The sequence below is a fragment of the Trachypithecus francoisi genome, unplaced genomic scaffold (genome assembly GCF_009764315.1).
Source record: "Trachypithecus francoisi isolate TF-2019V2 unplaced genomic scaffold, Tfra_2.0 Lachesis_group6, whole genome shotgun sequence".
Taxonomy (NCBI): Eukaryota; Metazoa; Chordata; class Mammalia; order Primates; family Cercopithecidae; genus Trachypithecus; species Trachypithecus francoisi.
The window spans coordinates 41,031,964-41,056,753 of NW_022681471.1; the positions used below are offsets into that span (position 1 = coordinate 41,031,964).

Here is a 24,790-nt window from a genome sequence, read left to right on the forward strand (position 1 = left end):
GCAGGATCTGCCACTTCTTCTTTATTTGTCTTCTCATTTCTGTATTCCCCCTTGCACAGAGCCTGGCACATAGGAGAAGCTCAGAAACTATTTGATAGAATGAAATCTCTTGAGTACACTATTGTGTGGATCAGTTTTCTGCTTTTTTTCAGTTTATGAACCACTTCCACTTTGCTTCATACAAGGATATTTTAGACCAGAGATGATCCCTGGGACTAGCTATAGATGAGTAGGTACTTTCTAGAAGTTGTTTCCTGGGAATTAACTTAGGCCAGTGACCACAGACACCCCTCATGCTCTTCTAAATGGCTGGAAAAGCTACATAAGTATTCATATCCCCTTTGTTGAGGTAAAATGAAAATGTTATGTTTTTCTTGGTTCAAGTAAAATTTATGGGTAACACACTTCACTGCTCTTACATTTGCAAAATTTTCTCCTAGATGGTAGATAGGTTATATCTCATTTTAAAAATTAGTTCTTACTTATATAAATAATACATAAATTATTAAGCATTATTCCCTTAACATCACTATTTTCCACAAATTATTTTTCTTCTTGCTGAAGTATATTCTCTAACAATTCTTTCTGAGGGTTTCTGTGGGTGGTAAGTTTTCTGGGTTCTTATATATCCAAAATGTCTTAATTTCTCCCTCCTACTTATATAATAGTTTGGCTCAGTATTAAATTCAAGTTTCAGCATTATTTTAACTAAACAGTTTGAAGATATTGCTGCATTGCTTTCCTGCATGTGATTTTGATAATGGAAAATCTGATGTCAAACAGATTCTTGTTCCATTGTAGGTGGTCTTTATTTTCTCTCTGAATGCTTTTAGTATTTTCATGTTATACTTGATGCTCTAAAATTTCATTGTGGTGTGTCTAATTTTAAGTCTTTTTAAAAAAATTACTTTTCTTGTTTTCATAAGTCATCCTGCTTGGCAATCAGAGGGTCCTTTCAATCTGAGGATTAATGATTTTGTGTCTGAAGAGGTTTTTCTTTTTGGCTATTTTCCAAATATTGCTCCCCACTCATTTTCTCCAATTTTATTCGATGGAACTGTTTTAGAAAAATGTGAAAATGTCTTGATTGGTCCTTCATGCCTCTAATTTCATCTATTATTTACTTTTAAAAGTCTCAAGTTTTCATATTTGCCTATTATTGTTTTCATAATTGCTTGATCTTTCATTGATGTGATATCTTTTCTTATCATTTTGAGCTTATTATTGTATATTCGTGTTCTTAGGACTGTTACTGTAGTGAAAGTCTTTTAATTTGTTGAGTCTTTTTGTCTATATTCATAGGATTTTCTTTGTCTAAATGTTTGGCAAGTCTCTTATTATATGCTTCTCTTTGTAGTTGAGATATCATATTAGACTGTCTGCTTCCCCTGGCTATGCAATCTATTTCAGAGAATAGGGGAAACAGACAGAGGTACTATTTTCAGTGAGAGTGAGTGAGATGGAGAACATGCCATAAGGAAGGGTAACTTGATGACTATATGTGCTTTGCTATTTCTCATGAATATTGTTATTTTCTTAGCCATTGCCCGTCATCATCACCCAAGGCACTACCCTGTCTCACAGCCTTAAGCTCCTGTACTTATTTCTTTCACCTGAAGACAGATTCCTCTGTTACTGCTTGCTGGTCCATGTGGTGGGTAGAGGGATAAAAAGGGGTTGAGTTTTTGGCTTTTCTTCCTGTTATACAAAGTGGCTGCCTCTAAGACCACTGCTTGGTTCTAGGTTTCACCTTTTGGTCTGGAGAACTCTTGGGATTATTTCACCATCTGTAAGAATACTTTCCCATGTGTGCCCTGTGCTGTGGTTCCTTCTTTAATCAGAGCCTATCCACTTCCCATCCTTCAGATTCTTCACAGTTTTTGACCCACCAACAGTGATTTAAAGCATGCCTATATTTAACATTTTTTCCTTTGTATTAGGTATAAGAGAGCCAGTGAAAAAACTATAAATAACAGGGGTTCAATAAATGTATAAGCTTATTTTTCTACGCCTTAAAAAACATTTGTAAGGAAGTTTTCCAGGGCTGATATGGTTGTTTTGTAATCACCAGGCTTCAGTTTATCTTGTTGCTCTGCCATTCTCAATACCTGGCGCCCACTTCCTGGTACAAGATGGCTGCTTGGGCACAAATTTTGTCATTCAAATTTTAGCCAGCAGGAAGGAGAAGAGGATGAAAACAGATGTGTTTTTGCTTTCTATGAATATTTCCCGTAAGTTGTATGAGATACTTCTATATGCTAAATCTGATAAATATATCCTTTATATGTATCATAACTACTACTAGGTACTTTACATCTGAGTCTAAAGTCCATATTGTTAAGTTTGTTCCACAATGCCAGTGGTTCTCAACATTGGCTGTACTTTAGAATCACCAGGGTAGCTTTGAAAAATAGTAATGCTTGAGACCACACCAGATCAATGAAATCATAGTTAAAAGTATGTTGTAAAAGCATCTCATCTGATTCTATTGTGAAGCCTGGGTTAAGTACTACTGAGCTATGCTTTACAAATTGTTTCTCTTTTTGACTACCAAGCTGTATGTTCTTCTGCCACACATTTTTCTGAGTAATTAATTGCTTACACTGTTTTACAAGTCTGTGCAATTTTTAAATTATTTTGAAGTACAGAAAAGTTCCTTATTTCATATTTGCTTCAAGTTAAGAAAAAAAAACTAAGAAATATATCAGACATTAAAAATGTTACAAATTTGAAAATTAATTTATGTAATAAACCATATTAACAGAATAAAGAAGAAAATTATATGATTGTATCAATGGATATGGAAAAAGCATTTGACAAAATTCAATGCCCATTCATAATTTTAAAAAAATTCCTCAGAAAACCCTAGAAATAAAGGGGAACTTGCTCAATTTGATACAGAACATCTACAAAAGAGCCCCTTACGGCTAACATCATACTAAAATGGTAAAGATTGAATGTTTTCTAGGTAAGATTAGAAACAAGTTAAGGAAGTCCATTCTCACCACTGCTACTCAATATAGTACTAGAGGTTTTAGCCAGTGTCACGAGGCAAGAAACAGAAAGAAAAGGCGTTGAGATTAGAAAGGGAGAAACAAAGCTATCTCTAGTTAAAGATGATATGATGATCCATATAGAAAAATCCCAAGGTAATGACAAAAAACTCCTGAAACTAATAAGTGAATTCAGCAGGGTGGGAAGATACAAGATCAGCATACACACATCAATTACATTTTTAGATACTAATAGTGAACATGAGGAATGCAACATTTAAACTACAATACAATACACAATCCTTTAAAAGTGAGATATTTAAGTGAAAGTCTAACAAAACATGTATAGGACATGCATGCTAAAAATTACAAAATACTAAGGAAAGAAATCAAACCTAAACGAATGATGAGGAATATATTGTATATGGATAAGAAGATTCAATACAGTCAATTCTCCCCTAATTGGTATATTGGTTAACACAATTTCTATCAAAAATCCCAGCAAGATTTTTTTATAGATATAGACAAGATTATTATAAAATTTATATGGAAACTCAAAAGACCTGGAATAGCCAACACAATTCTTAAGAATAAGAATAAAATGAGAGGAATCAGTACACCCAATTTCAAGAATTATTATGTAGTGACAGTAATCAAGACTTCAATATTGAAGGAGGCATAGATATATAAATCCACGGAATAGAATAGAGAACTCAGAAATAGACTCACACCAATATATCAAACTGATTTTTGACAAAGGTGCAAAAGCAACTCAATGGAAGATATTCTTTCCAACAAATGGCTCTAGAGCAAGACATATAAACAAAAAATATGAACAAAAAATGACATGAGAACAAAAAAATAACAAAAATATGAACAAAAAATGACACATGAACAAAAAATATCGCCAAAAAATGAACCACAACCTAAACCTCACACATTATACAAAAATAACTCAAAATGGATCATAGGAATTAGGTAAAACATACATTTATAAAAACTTTAGAATATAAGATAAGAGAAAACTTTAGGACCTAGGCTTCATGAAGGGTTCTTAGGCATGACAACAAAACCACAATCCGTAAAGAAAAAAATGAATAAACTAACAGCTTCTCCTCTGTGAAAGACCATGTGAAGAAGATGAAAAAATAGGCTATGGACTGAGAGAACCTGTTTGCAAACAACATATCTGACAAAGGACTGATATAAAGAATATATAGTGAATTCTCAAAACTCAAATCAGAAAAAATAAACAGTCCCATTAGAAAATGGGTAAAAGGTCTGCTTGCTTTGGCAACACATATACTAAAATGGAACGATATGGACAAGATTAGCATGGCCCCTGCACCAGAAAATGGGTAAAAAGGACAGAGTCATTTCACCAAAGAAAATATATAATTAACAAATGAGCACATGAAAATATGTTCAACATAATTAGACATTAGAAAAATGCAAACTTAAATCACAAAAAGATGTTACTGCACATCTATTAGAATGGATAAAGAAAAAAAATGACAGGTGATGCTAGTGAGGAGGCAGAGAAACTGAATCTCTCATACATTGCTGGTGAGAATGTAAATCTAACAGCCACTCTGGAAAACAGTTTGTCAGTTTCTTATAAAACTATATATTGCAATTACCATATGAGCCAGTAATTGCAATCTTAGGCTTTTCATTTCCAGAGAAGTGAAAACTTATAGTTGCACAGAAGCTTGCATACGATTGTTCACATAGCTTTATTTGTAGTAGCCCAAAACTGAAAACAACCAAAATGTCCCTCAATAGGTGAGTGTGTAAACAAACAGTGGTATATCCTACCATTAAATACTATTCAACAATAAAAAGGTATACATTTATGATACATGTAACAACTGGGATTTGTCTCAAGAACATTATGGTGAGTGAAAAAAAGCTAATCTCTAGAGGTTACATATTGTATGATTTCATTTACATAGCTTTCTCAAAATGATAAAGTTACAGAGCTGGAAAACAGATTAGTGGTGTCCAGGGGTTAGGAATGATAAAGGGATGGAGTATTGGGTGTGACTAATAAGAGGTAGCAATAGCAATCCTGTGGTGATGGTATAGTTCTATATTTTGATTGTGGTAGCAGCTCCACTTAATATATACACAAAATAAAATGACATAGAATTAAATATTTTGCCAATATCAAACTCCTGAGTTTGGTATTGTACTACAGTTTACTAGTTTGCAACCATTGGGGGAAATTGAATGAAGGGTACATGGGCTTCTGTACTATTTTTCCACCTTTTGTAAATCTAGAATTATTTAAAAATAAAAAATAAAAAAAGTATGGAGAAAACTAGATGGACCACCTATGTACCTACCACTGAGTTTTACCCAATCATAAAAATTTGCCATATTTAAATGTCTCATTTTTAAATTAACATGCAATAAAATTTGACTTTTTGGTGTATAGTTGTGTGAATGTTAACATATGTACAGATTTGTGTTAACAACACAATTAGAATTTGTGTGAACCACAATTAGAATCAAATACACTTTTGTCACCCCTCAAATCTCTTTGTGCTATCCTTTTGTAGTCACACCTTCACCCCACACCTAACCCCTGGCACACACTGCTATGTTTTTGTCTCTATTTTTTGTCTTTCTAGAATGCCAATTAATGGAATCCTACACTATGCAGTCTACTGAGACTGACATCTTTTACTTAGCATAAGAATTTGAGAGTTATCCAAGTTGTTGTGTTTACCAGTAGTTCATTGATGTTATTGCTGAGTAGCAATCTATTGTGTGGATGTAGCTCAGAGTGTTTATCCGTTTATTTGAGCAGTTGAAGGATACTTAGGCTGTTTTTACTTTTTTGCAGATTATGAATAGAGTTGCTCCACACATTTATGTATAAATTTTATAGTTTTTCTATTGAGATACAATTCACACACCATAAAATTTACTCCTTTAAAATGCACAATTTAGTGGGTTTGAGTATATTTATAAGGTTGTGCAGCCATCACTAACTACTATATAATTGCAGAACATTTCAACAACCCCCGAAAAACCCATACTCATTAGCAGTCACTTCTTTCTCCCTACCACCAGTCCAAGACAACCACTAATGTACTTTTTGTCTCTTTAGATTTGCCTGTTTTAGACATTTCATATAAATAGAGTCATATAATGTGCAGCCTTTTGTGCCTGGCTTCATTCACTTAGCATAATGTTTTCAAGGCTCATCCACGTTGTAGTATGTATCAGTAGTTTATTCCTTTTTATGGCTAAGTAATATTTCATTGTATGGATATACCATAATTTGTTTATCTGTTCATCAGTTGGTGGACAGTTGTTTCTACTTTTTGGCTATTATGCATAATGCTGCTATGAACATTTAAGTACAAGTTTTTATGTGGACAGATGTTTGTGTTTCTCTTGATTATGCAGAATAAATGTAGAATTGCTGAGTTATGTTGTAACTCTGTGTTTAATTTTTTGAGAAACTGCCAAAACATTTTCCAAAGTGGCTGTGTTAATTGATATTGTCACCAGTAATGAGGGTTCAATTTCTGCACATCCCCATCAATGCTTGTTATTGTCTGTATTTTTTTTTTTTAATTAGTCATCCTGGTAGCTGTGAAATAATGTCTGACTATGGTTTTGATTTGCATTACCTGATGGTTAATGGAATTGAGCATCTTCTCACGTGCATAATGGCACCTGTATATCATCTTAGAGAAATATCTATTCAAATCCTTTGCCCATTTTCAAAATGGGTTGTTTGTCATTTTATTGTTGAGTTGAAAGAGTTCTTTTATATTCTGGAGAGAAGTCCTTTATTAAATATATAATTTGCCAATATTTTCTTCTATTACATATGTTGTCTTCTTCATTTATTCATGGTATCCTTTGATACTCAAAAGCTTTAAATTTTGATAAAATCCAATTCATATTTTCTTTAGTTGTTTGTGCTTTAGGTATTATATCTAAATATACCATTGCCTAATCCAAGGTCAGTTACAAAGATTTATACCCCTGTTTTCTTCTAAGAGTTTTAGTTTTTAGTTCTTACATTTAGGCCTTTGACTAATTTTGAGTTAATTTGTTCATATGGTTGTTGTGGCATTTATAACTTTCTTTCTCCACTACATACTCCATATTTGCTAGGGATTTTTGTTTTTATTTTGCTTGTCTGTTTGGGTTTTTTGTTTGTTTGTTATTTACCCTGTAGCATCATCCCAATTTTTATTTCAAGAGCCTTTGATAGTTTGCCGGTATTGGATTGCTCTAACTTTCAAGTGATGGAAATACCATTCCCTTTGGAATTAAAAACCATAACCACACCAAGTCCAAAGTTGCAGGGAGTGAAGCAACTTTTTGTGAGTGGGTCATTAGGCATAATAATGATTGATACCATCTCTATTTCCATTCTTTGATAGCCTGGCTGTAAGAGAAATATAGGTAGCTAGTTCAGAGCACAACTATATCCATAGAACAGTACTTCAACTTCACAAGGTGTAGCCTCCCAGTTAAGGCCATAAACTGATTCAGTGTTACGTAGTGCACCATTCAATAAGGCTAGCTGCTTCTGAGAGATGGCATCCATGGTAAGACCTGTGAAACCCATGAATATGAGGCTACTGTCTCTCTTTTTGGCTGACAAATGAATTATTTAATTAGAACGAATGTTGCAAAGATACTGTGATGATGAATAAGATATTCAGTAAATCCATGGATGGTGGTATGGCAGAAGCCTTGTGGACAGCCAATGTGAGCATGTATAAAAAATAGTTGTCTATTCCATTGAGGGCAAACATCTGCCTCCCAAATGACAGTTGTAATTATACTGTTACCAGGTAGGCATATGGTTATACTGGGTTATGGTTCCAAATTAGCAGCTCAGCAGTGGTCTCTGCTAGAGGCAGACTGGGCACTCAGCAGTGGCTGTAGCCAGACTAGTTTTTTGATAAGAGGAACCTCATGTTATTTAGCTATATGTATCTTCCACCCTTATCATCATGGACGTTTTATTCATCAGCCATATTAACCAAGCTCTGATGTAGCTGGGCAAGGACATCTACAGATAAAACGTCTACTTTCTCAAAAAAGTTTAGGACATGCGAAGTCTTGATTTTAAATATCAGTTCTATTTGAAAAGGAAATGCTGCTGTGCATGTTCAACTTTATGTCCTGGCAGATCAAATAAAACCCATATACGATGGGAAGCTTGGGTTCCAGGGCCATTCTGTTTCCCATGGTCAGGCATTAAATTCTTGCCTAGAACACACAAGAAAATCAAGAGCTACTTACAATATAAGAGGCTTTTCTTCAAACCTTTGAGGGATGGGGAGGGGGTTACACAAATGATTCTCCTATTAGGACTTGCCACCATCTCTATATAACAACCTGAGCTGCTATAGATATTTTTGAGCACCACTGGATCTGTTGGATAACATGAACCTTACAGGTTCGATCAGTATTATGTCCATTGGGATGGTATGATGATCAACGTGCCTAGATTAAGCTAGAGATCCAGAAAGCTGGTGAACTGCTGAAATAAGACAATAAGCATGTACTGATGTCAGAGGGTATACTTAGGATATATACTAAGGGTAAACAGATGAAAGCTACTGTTTTCTGTTTTATGGTTATTGGGATAGAGAAAATGTCCGATTGGTAACTGCACATGAGGTTCTAAGAGCTGTGTTGTTTGATGAGGTAAACCATCCTCTATGTTGGATCAGGACATCCTAATGGTATAGCTGCTATTAAGGGTTTGTTTGTTCAACGATTAAAGTCCTACGTGATCTGAGTTCAGTGAACCACTTATCAATAGGACTGATAGGAGGACGATAGCTAGGATGACTTCATATGAAATTGTTTGGACTACTGCTCATAGTGCTATCACACACACACACACACACACACACACATATATGATACCTACAACTTTACATATATATTTTTATATATAGCTGTATTCAGCCATTCTTGCATTTCTATAAAGAAATACCCAAGACTGGATAATTTATAAAGAAAAGAGGTTTAATTAGCTCATGGTTTTGTAGGCTGTACAGGAAGCATAGCTCCAATGTTAGTTTCTGGGGAGGCCTCAGGAAGCTTATCGCCATGGCAAAAGGCAAAGTGGGAGCAGGCACTTCACATGGCAAAAGCCAGAGCAAGAGTGAGAGAACAAGAGAGCGAGAGAATAAGAGAGCGAGTGTGCGAGAGAGAACATGCATGCATGAGTGCGTTGGAGGGGAGGTGTCACACACTTTTAAATGATCAAATCTCTGGAGAACTTACTATCAGGAAGACAGCACCAAGTCATGGGGGATCCACCCCCATGATCCAAATACCTCCCACCAGGTCCAGCATTGGGGATTACAATTCAACATGAGACTGGGCAAGACAAAAATCCAAACTATATCAACATCTATGTGTCATATATAGATATCAGGACACTAACTTTCTGTTAGATATCTAAGTTTCAAATATCTTTCTCAGTCTATTATTTATTTTTTAATGTTTAAATGCCGTCTTTTGCCTTTAGAAGCTGTAATTTTTATGAAATCAATTTATCAATATTTTCATATAAGATCTCTGCTTTCTGTGTCTTAATTCTTTTCTACCATAAGGATTTAAAGGAAAACTTTTTGCTTCATTCTAATAATTTTAAAGTTTTGTTCTTTTTTCAGGTCTTTAAACATCTGGAGATTATTTTTATGTATAGTGTAAGGGGAGTATCTAATTTGTTATTTTAATATGAAAGTTAATTGACTTAATACTATCTATTGAATACTCTATGAGTTCCTTACTTTATACAGTTCAACAATACCCAAACCCATTGTGTGTTAGACATTGTTCTAGGCACTTAAAATGCAATATTAAAAATATAGACAAAAGTAGTCCTATTGGTAATGTGACTTATATATACCATTAAAGCTGTTAGAATATTCTACCCTGTTGAAGCTTATATTATACCTTGAGGAAATATGTAATTAATAAGTATATTATATAGTATGTTGGAGATGATAAATGTTATGGAAAAATAAAGAGAGTAAAAAATTTTGAACTGCTAGGTTGAGAGGGAAGGTTGTAACTTTAAATCAGGTAGTCTAGGTTGGCCTTGTTGAGAAGTTAACCTTTGGGTGAAGACTTGAAAGAAGTGAGGGAGTTGACATATGAATATTCAGGGGATAATAAAAGTTAATACTTATACATACTATATGCCAGAGTCTGCTCTAAGCACTATACATATATTTGTTCATTTAATCCTCATAACAACTGAGAATGCTACTGTTATTATCATCACCTTCGTGTGACAGACGGGTGAAGTGAAGCACAGAGGGTTAAGTACCTCACCCAAGGTCCCTAGCTAATAATTAGTAGAATCAGAATTTGAACCTAGGCAGCCTGGCTCTAGAGTCCATGCTTTCAGCATTACCTTATGATATAGCAAGTTCCTGTTTATGCTGATATCTGTTTTAATTAATCTTTTTCTGTCCTATAGGCCAACACCACACTATCTTCATTACTATAGCTTTATAACAAATTTTTGTGGAGCAGATATTGGCTTCTGATTTCTGTTTTCTACAATGATCTTGGCTACTCTTAGAGTTTTATATTCTTCCACAAAAATTTTGAAGTAATATTTTGAGTTTCACAAAAATTCTTGTTGGGGCTTTTATTGGAATTTCTTCATATTATAGATTACTTTGGGGAGGACTGTTATCTTACATCATTGAATCTTGTTATCCATGAGTCTGGTCTGACTTCACATTTATTAACAGCTTCTGTTATGTTCTTCGATAGTTTTATGATTTTCTCAATAAAGGCCCTATGCATAAACAATCTTGTAATATGTTCCAACCTCACTTCCTGTTTGCTTACTCTGTCCCACACTGATCCTACTCTTTGTGCTTCTGATTGGTAACATAAACTAACAATTTTTTGGTATTGTGTGTGTGTGTGAGAGAGAGAGAGAGAGAGATGGAAGAGAGATTTCTCGACCCTGCTCTTTAAGCTGAGTTTGATTAACCCAGACTGCAGTATATCAAGAAAGATGTAAGCCTTTCTTCATGATTTTTGCAAGATGCTTAGTCTTGTGCTATCTCTTTTCCTCAATGAGTCATCAAGCCCCTCAGGGGCAGTGATGGATGTTTCCTTCACTGTCTTGCCTGTGGTACAGGGCACATGGTAAGTAATAAGGCTACATTTCCAACATGGAGTTGCTATTCTTTTTCTTAAATCACTTCCCTCTATTGAGCCCTCAACCGTGACTTTCCCTTGACCTTCAAAGTTGACTTCCATATTTAAAGATGTACTTTTCCCCTGGACTCACATCTGAGATCTTCTCTTGCCAGTGGCCTGTTTCCTCTGAAGAAGTGAGAAAGAAGGTCTTGGTAAGTAGCTGAGAGTTCTTTGAGAAGAAATATCTTTGTGAGATAATCTAGTCCAATTTTTGCAAAAGTTTTTTATCCCTGAAGAACATTAGTGCATGTTCTGGGGCAACCAAAATGTTCTGAGCTTTAAAAAATAAGTGGAAGCCCTGTATACCAAGTTGTTTTCTTTTTGAGACACATTTTATAGTTTATATTAAGGGCCCTGACAAGTTTTATGATAAACAAAACTATTTTTGTTTAGTACATCACTTTTCAAACATTTTTGCCCACAGAATTGTTTTTCCTGTTTTTAAGGAACACCTTTTAATGCCCACATATCTCAAACAAGGAAATATTGATCCTGCCTCTCCCTCTGCTCTCTGTATATATAAAGCAAACAAAGTCATTTATCCTAGGCTGTCTCATAAAGACATTTTTCAGCTTCCACAGTAGCATGCAAAGCCTGTATGATGAGGAAATTCCTCTAAAATACATTTCAAATGGTCGTGTGTTTAAGTTTTATTATCCCATCCATTGTTGTATCTTCACCAGAAATAAAATGATTTTGAGTTCTGATGCAAAATTAATTGCTACATATTTACTGAATGCTTATGATGTGCAGGAAAGAAGTTTTAAGACATAACCTTGTTGGAATTTCCATATTTTCCTGTCCTATTCCTTGATTTTTCTTTGCCTCTAGCCTGAATAATGTTGATTTTTCATGACATTGCCACAAGGTAAGGTAAGGTAACACATTGGGAAAACAGGGCAGACACATGCATTCCCCTGAGGTACCTGTATGGTAACCAAGAAATCAGCAGCAAGTTGTTGGGGGGACTTAACTAGGTAAGTTGCACATTTGAGGCTGTCCACTCAACTAACAGACAGCTCCAGGCTTTGCTGAGTCAACACCTTTCACAGAAGAAAGACAATCACATTTTTTATCCCACTTGACTGCAGCTTACAATAAAACACATGCAGAGAAAGTGCTTAAATACAAAAGATCAGCAGCACTATATAAAAGAAAGTGTTAATTATACTAGGAATCAGATATAAAATAGTTACTGAGCATGGTATTAGCTCTGAGCTTCCTGGAAACCAAGCAAAAATAGAACCATGATAGTTCAAGGCTGCTACATATTGATGCATGTAGCCTCAATTATGAAGATGGTGGCATCTCCCTACCCCATTCAACCTCTCACCATTCTCTTTTGTTTTATAGTTCAACCTGATCTAATTAGTTCAATTTGGATGCTTCCTTGAGATTTTTGTAACATATTTTATATAAAGCAGTCAGTTAGTGACAAATAAGCAGTTTGAGGAGAAATCTGTTAGTATTATTTTGTAGCCATCAGATTTACTACACATAGAAAGGTCTTTGGGTTGGGTTTGAACTTCCAACTGTCAAAGGTAAATGCCACACTAACCTTTCATTAACCAAATTCTTACAATAGGCTAAAAGGTTTGGGGTGTCGTTTTTACTTCTGTCTTCCATAATATTCTAGAATTATTTTCCTTTTTTGTTCCTATCCTACTCCTCTTAGTCTACTTGTTGACTTCATAAAAAAAAAAAAAGACCAAAAAAGCAGTTGTTGGACACTTGAGCAGATTTTATTTATTATTATTTTCCACTCAAGAGGGTAAAAAGAAGAGAGGTACAATTTTAAGAAGCCTGGATTGGCTGTCTGAGTCTGGCCCCCAGGCAGATTAGGCCAAGGTTTTGGCCAAGTGAAATTGCCAGTTTTCTAAAAGAAAGGGCTAGCACATTGCTCATTAGAGCATTCTGATTTTGTCTGCGCAATCTTTTTGCTACCCTGCAATTTCCTGTTGGTTATAAATGAAACCTTTTTAGCTGTTAATGCAGCCTGTGAATTTTTTTAAAAGCATGTAATTAATCATAGGAGGTTGGGGGGATTCACTAAGCCTGAGTTACATGGGTGAAGCTGGACAAGGCACTAGGACCTAGAAGGCATCTATCCACCCTGGCAGGAATTTCTTGCTTGGAGCTCAGACAACAAAGGCATAGAGAGATTGGTTTTCTTTCTCTCAGCATCTCCACCCAACCAGCAGAAAACCGGTGAGTGGGGCTTTTAAGTAATTTTCAAGCAGAATGTAACAGATGTCAAACGGGAAAAGCACAAGGCAAAGCCTGCTCTCTCTGTCTCTCTGTCTCCTCTTCTCCTTTTTTGCCTTATTCTATCCGATTTTTTCCCTAAGCTTCTACCTGGGATTTTCCTTTGGAAAAGTGAGTTTGACGTTCCTTTGTTTTCACTGTGATGTTAATTTAGAATAATACTACCTCTGATCCTAAAGCAAAGCAAAGCCTTACTGCATGCTGGGGAAATGTTTGCTACTTGCCTTGAGGAGGTGGGGTCTCTTACCACTGCGGTTGTCTTACAGAGACAATGCTGAGCTCAGCATAGGTCATGGTGACATTGGAAAAAAGGGGGAATTCAGCCTGGCAAACCCATTAGGCATCAGTCTTTCTTATTTCCTGTCCTCCTGGTCCCTTGCAAATATTATTGATGGCAGTGTGTAGCAGCTGAGCCCTGCTTGCTTTGTGAGTCCTTTTATCTCCATCTGTGAGATGCATGTTAATAGTTTGGCTCTTAGGATGTCATACATTTGCTAGCATTTGGGGCTTCAGTTGTTTTGGGTTCATGTTTTGATTGTTCGGGGTTCTGGTGGGGGGGAGGGGGTTCAACAGAAGGGAGGAAAAGAAAAACTGACAAATGACCATCTTTTCCTCAGCTAATGCACCTGGGCAATATACGAGTTTGGGGTGAATTGCCTGCTGTGAGGGTAAAATGTCACTTCAATTAGGGTAGAAACCCAGAACAATGAAAGGTGTGCTTCCTTCTAAAGGTCCATATGCTGTTCGGAGACTCATTTGTGAATCCTTCAACAATTAAATTATTCCATTAAGAGGTGTTGCTGCATCGGTGGGGAGGGGGTGGAGCAACTGGGGAAAAAAATAAAAAAGGATTTTGTGAACAAATGGTACCGGGGAAGAAGAGCTAATAACTTGTTAAATAACTTATTTTTCTAATCCCTTTTCCCCTAGCTTATTTCTTATGAATGTCGGATAGCTGCACCAGCTTGGTGGGGAAAGGGTTTGATGAATAGCACAAAGACACTGGCTGTTCCCTGGAGGCTGTCCCTTTAAGGAGAATCTTAGTTTATTCTGGGGGGATGGGATGCACACATTAGGGTAGGAAAGAGGGCTTGGAATAAAATGAAAACACTCCCCCTTCATAGTCATTGTACTGAGATGCAAAGACTGCTTCCTAAGCTGGAGATGCTAACCTTGGCTAGCTCCTTCTGTTCTCTTCAAGGGGAATTTTGTCAGGCTATGGATTCATTTACAACTGTTAGTCATGTGGGCATGTGTGAGGAAACAGATGCCAGTTTTAATGTATTTAGCCCGAAGTTACAATTTGATAGGAGCCACTGTCAGTAAGTCTCAGGATTTTCAGCTATTTCAAAATCTCCCCCTCTCCTCTGTCTGGAACAGTGCAAGAGTGCCTCCCTCCTATCTCTTGCTCCCAACCCCACAACCACCAGCACCCCCGCCCAGCCCCTCCTTCTTCTCTATTAAGATCAATATTCCTGCAGGTCAGGGGCAAGCAGCAGATGGGTCACAGGCTTTTTTCAACCAGTTCTTTTCACAAGCAGCAGATTGCAGATCAGGATCCGGCTAATATTTGAAATCCCTTCTTTTTTCCCTCTCCCCGTCCCTTTTTGTTTTTGCTTCTCTTCACCCCCATCCCTTTCTCCAACGCTCAGGTCTCTGAGGTTCCACCAAAATATGGAACTTGATTTTGGACACTTTGACGAAAGAGATAAGACATCCAGGAACATGCGAGGCTCCCGGATGAATGGGTTGCCTAGCCCCACTCACAGCGCCCACTGTAGCTTCTACCGAACCAGAACCTTGCAGGCACTGAGTAATGAGAAGAAAGCCAAGAAGGTACGTTTCTACCGCAATGGGGACCGCTACTTCAAGGGGATTGTGTACGCTGTGTCCTCTGACCGTTTTCGCAGCTTTGACGCCTTGCTGGCTGACCTGACACGATCTCTGTCTGACAACATCAACCTGCTCAGGGAGTGCGTTACATTTACACCATTGATGGATCCAGAAGATCGGAAGCATGGATGAACTGGAGGAAGGTAATTTAAATAGTGGGTGGTGGCCCTTGGTGGGAGATGGTATCATTGATTATGGTTACATTCTTGGGTTGCTTTGAAAAAAATTAGGCAATGTATTTTTCAAAACACCGGGTTGATTGATGCTCAAATTCTTAATGCTATAGACATCAACAGAACCATTAGTAATCACCTTCAGTCTCTGCTGAGGTTGAAGTGTGAGTGGTGGTGATCATGCATTGTGCTTATCTTCCAGGGTATAAAAAGGAAAATCTTAATTGTAGCATTTACTTAGTTTTGTTCATAATAACTCTGAGTAGCACTATTGAGGCAAAACATGAAATCATTACGGGTATAACAAGGAAGGACATTTGGTTGGGTTAACAGAGAAAATATTATGCCCAAATTTTTTTCTTTGAACTGCTGAGAAATTATTTGTGAATTGCAACTCATTGGAAATAAGCACCTTAAGAGCAGAATTTCCTGGACATATTCACGAAGGATTATTCTTTTAGGTAAGTGGTTACTGCTCAGCTGTTGCTTCTAAAAAGCCTACTTTAGGGTGTGTCCCTAAGGCTGAGGTCGTTGGGAGAAATACCAAAGAAAGCTGTAGGTATGTCTGGTATTTTAATAAAGACCATTCCTATTAGAATAGGAATTGACTCACTATACCTAAATCCCTTATAACTTTTCTAGATTTTTGTATGGCAACTAATTTTCTACGTAGATTGCCAAAAATCCCAACAACCTGTGTACCCACCTCAAAATAGGGAAAATCCCACCTCTTACCAGAACTTACCCAGCCATAGAGTCTTCTTCATGGTCATTTAGAAAATAGATCTTGGGTCACATTTTTAACATTCTATATTATCAAATCAATTATACTGAGGATGCTTCCCTATTTTTAAATTGGTGGATATAACGCATGTGATCAATTTGACCTAATACAGTGCTTTAAAGAACAGCCTGAAGGAGTGGTGATAATTAAGTGTTTCTTCCTCAAGCCCCTTCCCATTATCCAGCCCACTCTCCTCACTCCTTTCTTTCCCTGAGCAAAGGTGAGTTTAAAGCAGGCAGATCTCTAGAGTAACCAAATTATGAAATAACTATCAAGGAAGGAGAAATAGCACCTTAAAGGATTTGATGTGGGAAAACCTGCCTCTGCTTCACTGCTTCTAAGTTTCTTATGTTCCCAGACAAGGAGAATGAGGGTTTCCTTTGTACAAGGCCCTACTTCTCTCAAATAGCTGCTGTTGCCCAAGTAGTCAGGCAAAGTGACTGGGACCAGTTACTTATAAGAGACAGCGTCCATATGGTTGCTGCATCTCAGTCTCAGGGTTCAAGTTCGAGTTTCTTTCTCTCTCTCTCTCTCTCTCTTTCTTTCTTTGACAGAGTTTTGCTCTTGTTGCCCAGGTTAGAGTGCAATGGCATGATCTTGGCTCACCACAACCTCTGCCTCCCGGGTTCAAGCGATTCTCCTGCCTCAGCCTCCCGAGAAGCTGAGATTACAGGCATGTGCCACTATGCCCAGCTAATTTTGTATTTTTAGTAGAGATGGGGTTTCTCCATGTTGGTCAGGCTGGCCTCGAACTCCTGACCTCAGGATCCACTCGCCTCGGCCTCCCAAAGTGCTGGGATTACAGGCGTGAGCCACCGTGCCCGGCCGAGATTTTTCTACATAGATGACCTTGAAAAGCAATGTGCAGGAAGCTTAGATTATTTCATCGTGTGCTCAACGGACAGGCAGAGGTTAATCCTAGGCCCTTCCTGACCATCAAAGGATTGGCCATCCTAGTGCTTGTCTTTTTTTTTTTTTTTTTAATTTTTTTTTTTATTATATACTTTAAGTTCTAGGGTACATGTGCATAACGTGCAGGTTTGTTACATATGTATACTTGTGCCATGTTGGTGTGCTGCACCCATCAACTCGTCAGCACCCATCATTCATCATTTATATCAGGTATAACTCCCAATGCAATCCCTCCCCCCCCCCCCCCATGATAGGCCCGGTGTGTGATGTTCCCCTTCCCGAGTCCAAGTGATCTCATGTTTCAATTCCCACCTATGAGTGAGAACATGCGGTGTTTGGTTTTCTGTTCTTGTGATAGTTTGCTAAGAATGATGGTTTCCAGCTTGTCTTAAAATAAAGGAGAGTCACGGCAACCTCGAAGGGTTTGAAGCTAGGTCGAGGGAGCTGTCCAACAGAGTAATTGTTAGGGTGTCTGTCTTTTGTCACTGTAAAATCCACATCTCAGTCAAATTTCAGGGATTTCTCCATAAAAACTTTCACAGACAAAGCGCCCTGTATCACCCAATATGTCCTCATGTCCATGGACTGTGACATTCTAAAGACCACAAGAGACATTAGGAAAGAGTACTGAACCAAGTGACATTGTATTCAGACCAAGTATTAGAATATTCTTGTGTCTGATATAAGAGAGGTGATATGCACAAAATTTTCCCCCAAATCCATTTTTTACTATTGATTTTTCTCCCAAGATATGTGTGTGTGTGTGTGTGTGTGTGTGTGTGTGTGTGTGTATTGGTGTATTACGAGAGGGCTGGTGATAATCTCTGTTCAACATAGGTAGGCAATAAATGTAATTTGAAAAGACTGCAGCTTTCTATTGCCTTGATTCCCTTTGAGTCATATTAGATTGAACTCCTCTTATCTGTCACTCCCGGGTGCAGTGGTACTTCTTGGCGAATTCTCGGACTATGTGAAGTGTGAATAGGGCTCAGTTGCATTTGTTCACATGTCATCTACAACTACAAGGCACAGTGGACCTCAATACCCTTCCAGTCCTGAGTACTGCCTATTCAGTCAAGAAAATTCAGGGCTATCTCTGGGATAGTGTTAAGAATGTGATCAGTTTTCCCACTGACACAGAGCCAAATGGGAAAGGGCACTGGGATGAGGAGGATGAAGACAATGTGTCTTTTTCTCACCTATTTTATATTTTAGACCTGCCCATCTGGGAATGGAGACAGAAGTCCTTTGACTTTGTTCCCCTTCACAAGAGGTTGAACGAAAGATCAAAAAGTCATACACATTGCTTTCAGTTAGACTTCCCGGCGTGAAATATCAGTGTATTGAGTTCTAGTCTTAGAAACAGCAGATTATAATGAAAAAAAGAAGTCTTTGGACTCCGATTTGGTTCAAATCCAGGATCTGTCAGTGCTAGCCTGGAAGACCTTGAGGAAACCATCTAGATTCCCTAAGCCTCAGTTTGTCATCTGTAAAGTGGGAATAATGGCTCTGAGGATTAAACAAGACAGTGGATATAAAGTGCATATTACTCTGCCTGGCACACAGTAGTGCTTAATAAAAGGTAGTTATTATTGTTTGAATTATCCTAGTTTATAGCTGATTTAGCTACATGATCATAGACTTATCCTTATCATTAATGTGACTCATGTTAATTATTTTTAAAATAACTCTTTAAAAAAACAAACAACTGTATTAAGGTATAATTTGCATAACATAACATTTACCCATTCAAGCATACAATGATTTTTAGAAGATTTATCAAGTGGTGCAACCATCATCATAACATAATTTGGACCATTTTCATTTCCTCAAAAAGAAACACTATTCCAATTAGTTGTCACTGAATATTTTCTTCAATCTCTCCAGCTCTAGACAATGATTAATCTACTTTCTGTCTCCACACTTTTGCCTATTCTGGGCACTTCATATAAATTGAATCAAATACTATGTGGTCTTTTGTGCTTCTTTCACTTAGAACGATGTTTTCAAATTTTATCTATGTTGTCCATGTATGGGCACTTCATTCCTTTTTGTTGAAGAATAAAATTTCATTGTATATGTAGACCACCACATTTGTGTATCTCTTGTGAGTAATATTTTTAATTGCAAAATGGGACTAGTAACACCTGCCTTCTCTATCCATTGGGGTGGTTGTAAAGTTAAACTTAAATAATAGATATGGAAACACATTGACAAGGTAAAATTATAGCTACAGGTACTATTATTATTAATGATGTAAAAACACTAATAATGGAAATAATAATAATAATAATATGATTATGACAATGATGTTAGTAAGGGATTGTAATGATCAGTGGTTCCTAAACCTGGCTGCCTTTCAAAATCTTTCAGAGCTTCAGAAAAATATTACATCCTGGGCCACACCCAAGATCTGTTGAATCAGAATCCCCAGGGGTTTGTGTTTTTACAAATGTCCTCACATGATTTTATGAGCACTTAGACTTGGGAGGTATTAGACTGGGTAATCTTGATGGTTCCATTCACCTTACTAAAGTGGTGGGAGTTTTGAGACATGCAGAAATCTGTTTTTATTTTTATTTTTTTTACATCTTAAAAGAATAATGGAGCATAGAACTCACTGTGTTTTCAAATGGCCACATTATTACATCTTTAGCCTAAAAATACATGAAAGTTTAGAATGATTGGTTAATAATCACTCTGGCCTTGTGGCACTCCTTTGTCTAGTGTCTCTAGTCTACAGTTTTCTGCTAGATACAGAAAGTATCAAGGGCAGCATTTTGGATCAAAGGTTATTGATGTCAGTTTTCCCACAGTCCTTGGGTACACCGAGGGTCTTAGTGAAGTCATGTAGGATGTGGGCCTCATTAGCTGTATCCCAAGGAGGTCAATGAATAAAATCCACTGGTGGTTTTCCTTTTGTCATGTCTTTTTTTTTTTTTTTTTTCAAGAATCTTTCTCTTTCCCTTTATGTCGGGTCCAATTCTTTTCTCATTTTCTTGTATGTAAGTATCCAGATCAACCTTGGGGGTATCATTTATGACTAGCCAGTTTTTCTGAACTCAAATTGAGACAAATTCAAGAGTTATTACACAGACCACGGGACAGAATATTTACAATTGGAACAGTCTTAGAAAATCTGAGCTGTGTAGTCACACTGGCTATGATCCAGTTCTTTTACCATAGTTCATATGTTTCAGTGAGATGAATCCACCTTCTCACTAATTTATTCTCTAACTACTAAAGCGAGTACATTGTCAAACACAAGAATTTTAAGATACCTGGGAGGGATGCATTGCTAATAGATACGATAATATAATCAAATGTCATTTAATATTTTAATATAATACCGTAAAGTGTCATTTAATATATTCCTTCTTGAGTCAGGAAGTCCTGGAGAAGAGGAGAAAACCCAGGCAGAAGTGCTTTTGTGCTGAGAAGCTACAAATGTATATATAATGCTTTTGAAAATGGAGCCTTCTTGAAGAGAAGGGAGGTAGACATTAGATCATCTCGAGCCCACAGCTTGTTTCATTTCTGCCCTTTCAGCTGTGCTTCCATGATTTCACTCCTTACCCCCTTACCCTAAAGCCGGTTTTTAGTTCCAGCCAATTTGCACCCTGCTTGGCTCTGAAGCCAGCTTTCCCTCTAGGCCCCCAACTGGTAGGAAATAGCCCTTGGAAGCTGTGGCAGGATGGGAACCCAGCTGTGTAAAGGTGTGACACACCTCATCCAGCTCCAAGTGCCAGGCAGCAGGATGTGCAGGAGGCACTGAGTTCTGGCAGCAGACATTGAAAATGCTGGCAAAATCAGAACAAGGAAGTCTTAGTCTAGCAAAGAAGCGCATTTGATGTCTTTCTAGCATAGAAGTGGAGAGTCCTTGGAGGTGGGCAGCTATTTTCTTAACATTTAATTATCCTAACAGCTTTGCTTTCTCAAGCCTGTTTGAGATGGAAGAGAAGAAGATTCCTTCTTATAGACTCTTGGACCTAGAAGGGACTCAGGTGTCACCTAGTGCATTATCTTTGCTTTAGAGATGGCAAAGCTGAGACTCAGAGAGATTAAGTGATTTCCCTGAGGTCACACAGCTTTTAAGTGCCTAGTTGATATTTGAATCCAGGTCTGTGTGACTCCTGAGTCATCACTCTTGACAATAATAAATATCCTGCCCTCAGTGGCCCTGCTGTGGCAGCAGCGGCTTTGCTGGGTGTTAGCATAAATCTCCTATATTTGGCATTTGCCACAACTGGAAGCCTCCTCCCGACCAGCAGGAAATCTTATCCTTGAATCACAGGTCCCCAGCAGTGCTCATGTCATATTGTACTCACAGTTCAGTTCCTAGATGGTTGCCCTTGATACCTTCTCTTGTTTTTTCTCTTCAGTTTCTATTCCTCTTTTTAGTCTCTTTCTCTCAGGAATTTCTTCCTCTTTTTCCTCTTTGCTCTTTCCTTCTTGTTCTCTCCTCTATTCCGTAAGATTAGGGGCTTAGTAATAATAGAAATTTATCAAGTACTTACTATGCTCCAGGTTCTGGGATCAGCATTTTTATTTTATTTTATTTTATTTTGAGACGGAGTCTCACTGTCTCTGTCACCCAGGGTAGAGTGCAGTGCTATGATCTTGGCTCACTGCAACCTCTGCCTCCCGGGTTCAAGCGATTCTCCTGCCTCAGCCTCCCCAGTATCTGGGATTACAGGCATGTGCCACCACGCCCAGCTAATTTTTGTGTTTTTAGTAGAAATGGGGTTTCACCATGTTGCCAAGGCTGGTCTTGAACTTCTGATCTCAAGCGATCCACCTGCCTCAGCCTCCCAAAGTGCCAGGATGACAGGCATGTGCTGCCGCGCCTGGCCATGGGTTGAGCACTTTTTATCCATCATCTGATTTGTGCCCCACAACAACCCCACAAGGTAGGTGTTCTTATTATCACCCTTGCTTTGCAAAGAAGAAACTGAAGCGAAGGGAGGTTAGAGTGCACAACTAGGAAGTGTTGGGGACCCCATTCTGACTGACATCACATCAGCTGCGCTTTTTCCATTACTCCATATTCAGCCCAACGAGAGAGTGGAGTGACTAAAATGTACCACTGGAAGGTGCTCAACATAGATCTGGCTGAGGGCTGGGCCTCTGGAAAGTTCTTGGGTGCTATGTGATACTTTAACTGTCAGTCATCATGTTCATTTTCATCTGGAGATGGTTAATCATACTCATACTTCAGAGGCTTAAGAGGTTTAAGAGATGGGAGCAAAAAAGTCCAAAGTCCTAATAGGGCTACACAGCTGACTCTCCAGAGGAGACTGGATGAGTGAAATCATAAATATATAGCTTCACATTTCCACACCACCAGTTGTCTGACAGTTTTAAAGTACATGACAAGTTATGGAAAACATCTGACTCGAAGGCAGTGACCTCCTGCAAGGTGGCAATGAATCTGGTGAACTGCTAAGTCAAGAGACCATTTCTAGGGTTATGGGGGTTATTGGCTGTGAATATATGGAGACACTAAAAAGGCCCCTTCCTTCATCCTTTTAAGTCAAAAATTAAAGACCCCAGCCTGTAATCACTTGGGTTCAGTTGAATTAACCAGCAAGGGAGTCAGAGAAATCAGAGCTTCTCTTGGCTGGGGTGTTGACCATCTCATCCTGGGTGTCCATGTATGCACCAAGTGAGTAAGGGTGCCTATCCTCACTTAAATCATCCCTTTGTCCCCTTGTCAAGATAGAACTCTGGGACTAAGGGCAGCTTTGGAAGCCACTTTGCTTATGTTGGATGCCACTTACCTTCTCCCTACACACACACACACACACACACACACACACACACACACAAATGTCCTCAAAGGTACCCTAGAGATTTTGACTGAAACTTCTCTTAGCATTACTGAGAAATTTATTCATTAACATGTCTTAAAGGATTTGGTGCTATGGCAAAGCAATAAATATTTGCAAAGGGAGTGAATTATCAGCCTGGTGTTTCTGAATGCAGTTCTCCTGCTGAGACCAAAGGAGAGCCATCAGACTATAATTGTGTTTAATGCTTTCTGTGCACTGGCTAGGGTTTATTTATTTATTTAGGGTTATTACCGAAAACTTAAGCCTGATTAAATCACACTGTTTCTGCAGCTCAACCTCTCAATGAACTTCTAGATACCTTGAGGCTAATGTGTTTTACTCAATGAATTCAACCTTTTCCAATATTCTCTCCCCAAGGCTGAGCCTATCTCTCTTCCTATTTTCTTCAGCTCATAGTCCCAGGTGTCCAATCCCTTCCTCTTTCCTCTGATCCCTGCATTTCTTCGGCTATATTAGTCATTTCCTGTAGCCCAAGGTAAATGTGAAAATTACACTAGATCCTTCCAATCCATAAATCAGGCTGTATAACGTATTCTCACTTCTTTACCTCATTACTTGTGGCAGCCAAGGGTGAGCACTGGTGAAGATGACCCTGAATACACAGATCTATGTGCATCCTTTGAGAGGATGGAAAGATGAAGGGTGAGTGGTAGAAACAGGAGAGTATTTTTCAAGCAAGAGCTAAGGTGTTTATATGTACAGGTTGTTATTTAGACAGTTTCTCTACCTAGTGTAGTGTAAGGAGTAGAGGACACACTTATACACACGTATAAACATTCAACATATGCACACACATTTCACATTCAATATTCCATACTTGGCCATATACTCTGTGCAAAGGACGATCTGGTTTCTTATCAAGTATGTATGTATGCCTGATATACAAGGTTACTTGGTTCATTTTAACTTGGCATAAAAATATTTTAAATTTGAAAGTTTTCCTTGGTTCATAATATAACAAAGGGATGGGACTTTGAGTCCAAAAATAGGACAAGGATTTTAAGAAATAGAGATGTTAAAAATGCTCCAGCAATGCCCCTGAAAGCTAAACATCCTAGAAACTAACATAAATGTTTAAATTCCAAAAAAAACCGTATCAAACTTGGAACTCCACTTGTTATATTAAATTTAGATATGCTCTTGTCCTTAGAATGCTTAGCTTTACAGAGTTCTTCAACTAGGTGTGCCATTATATTGAAGGATGTTTTGAGAATTACTCTTGAATTTGGATGAGCCAAGTTTTTAGCCCAATTAGGAATTGCACGTAAGTTTGGTTAATATCACCATTTATTGAAAAGTTCCAATCCAGTGTCAGTGTGTATTTGTTTAGTTAGAATAATCCATATATCTGCTATTAAACTAATCACCTAATCACTTATTTCTTGCCTTAGGGGAAAGCTATGTCTGTTCCTCAGACAACTTCTTCAAAAAGGTGGAGTACACCAAGAATGTCAATCCCAACTGGTCTGTCAACGTAAAAACATCTGCCAATATGAAAGCCCCCCAGTCCTTGGCTAGCAGCAACAGTGCGCAGGCCAGGGAGAACAAGGACTTTGTGCGCCCCAAGCTGGTTACCATCATCCGCAGTGGGGTGAAGCCTCGGAAGGCTGTGCGTGTGCTTCTGAACAAGAAGACAGCCCACTCTTTTGAGCAAGTTCTCACTGATATCACGGAAGCCATCAAACTGGAGAC

General features: G+C 37.9%; 1 protein-coding gene across 1 annotated transcript in view; it reads left to right on the forward strand.

The window, feature by feature from the left end:
- The first annotated feature begins 14,585 nt into the window (after positions 1 to 14,585).
- Positions 14,586 to 24,790, forward strand: part of DCX (doublecortin) — a 114,283-nt gene continuing 104,078 nt past the window's right edge. Inside the window, 5 exon segments of the mRNA XM_033201367.1 lie at positions 14,586 to 14,806; positions 15,137 to 15,447; positions 15,450 to 15,485; positions 15,488 to 15,520; positions 24,490 to 24,789. Coding sequence (XP_033057258.1) covers positions 14,586 to 14,806; positions 15,137 to 15,447; positions 15,450 to 15,485; positions 15,488 to 15,520; positions 24,490 to 24,789 — 901 coding nt within the window.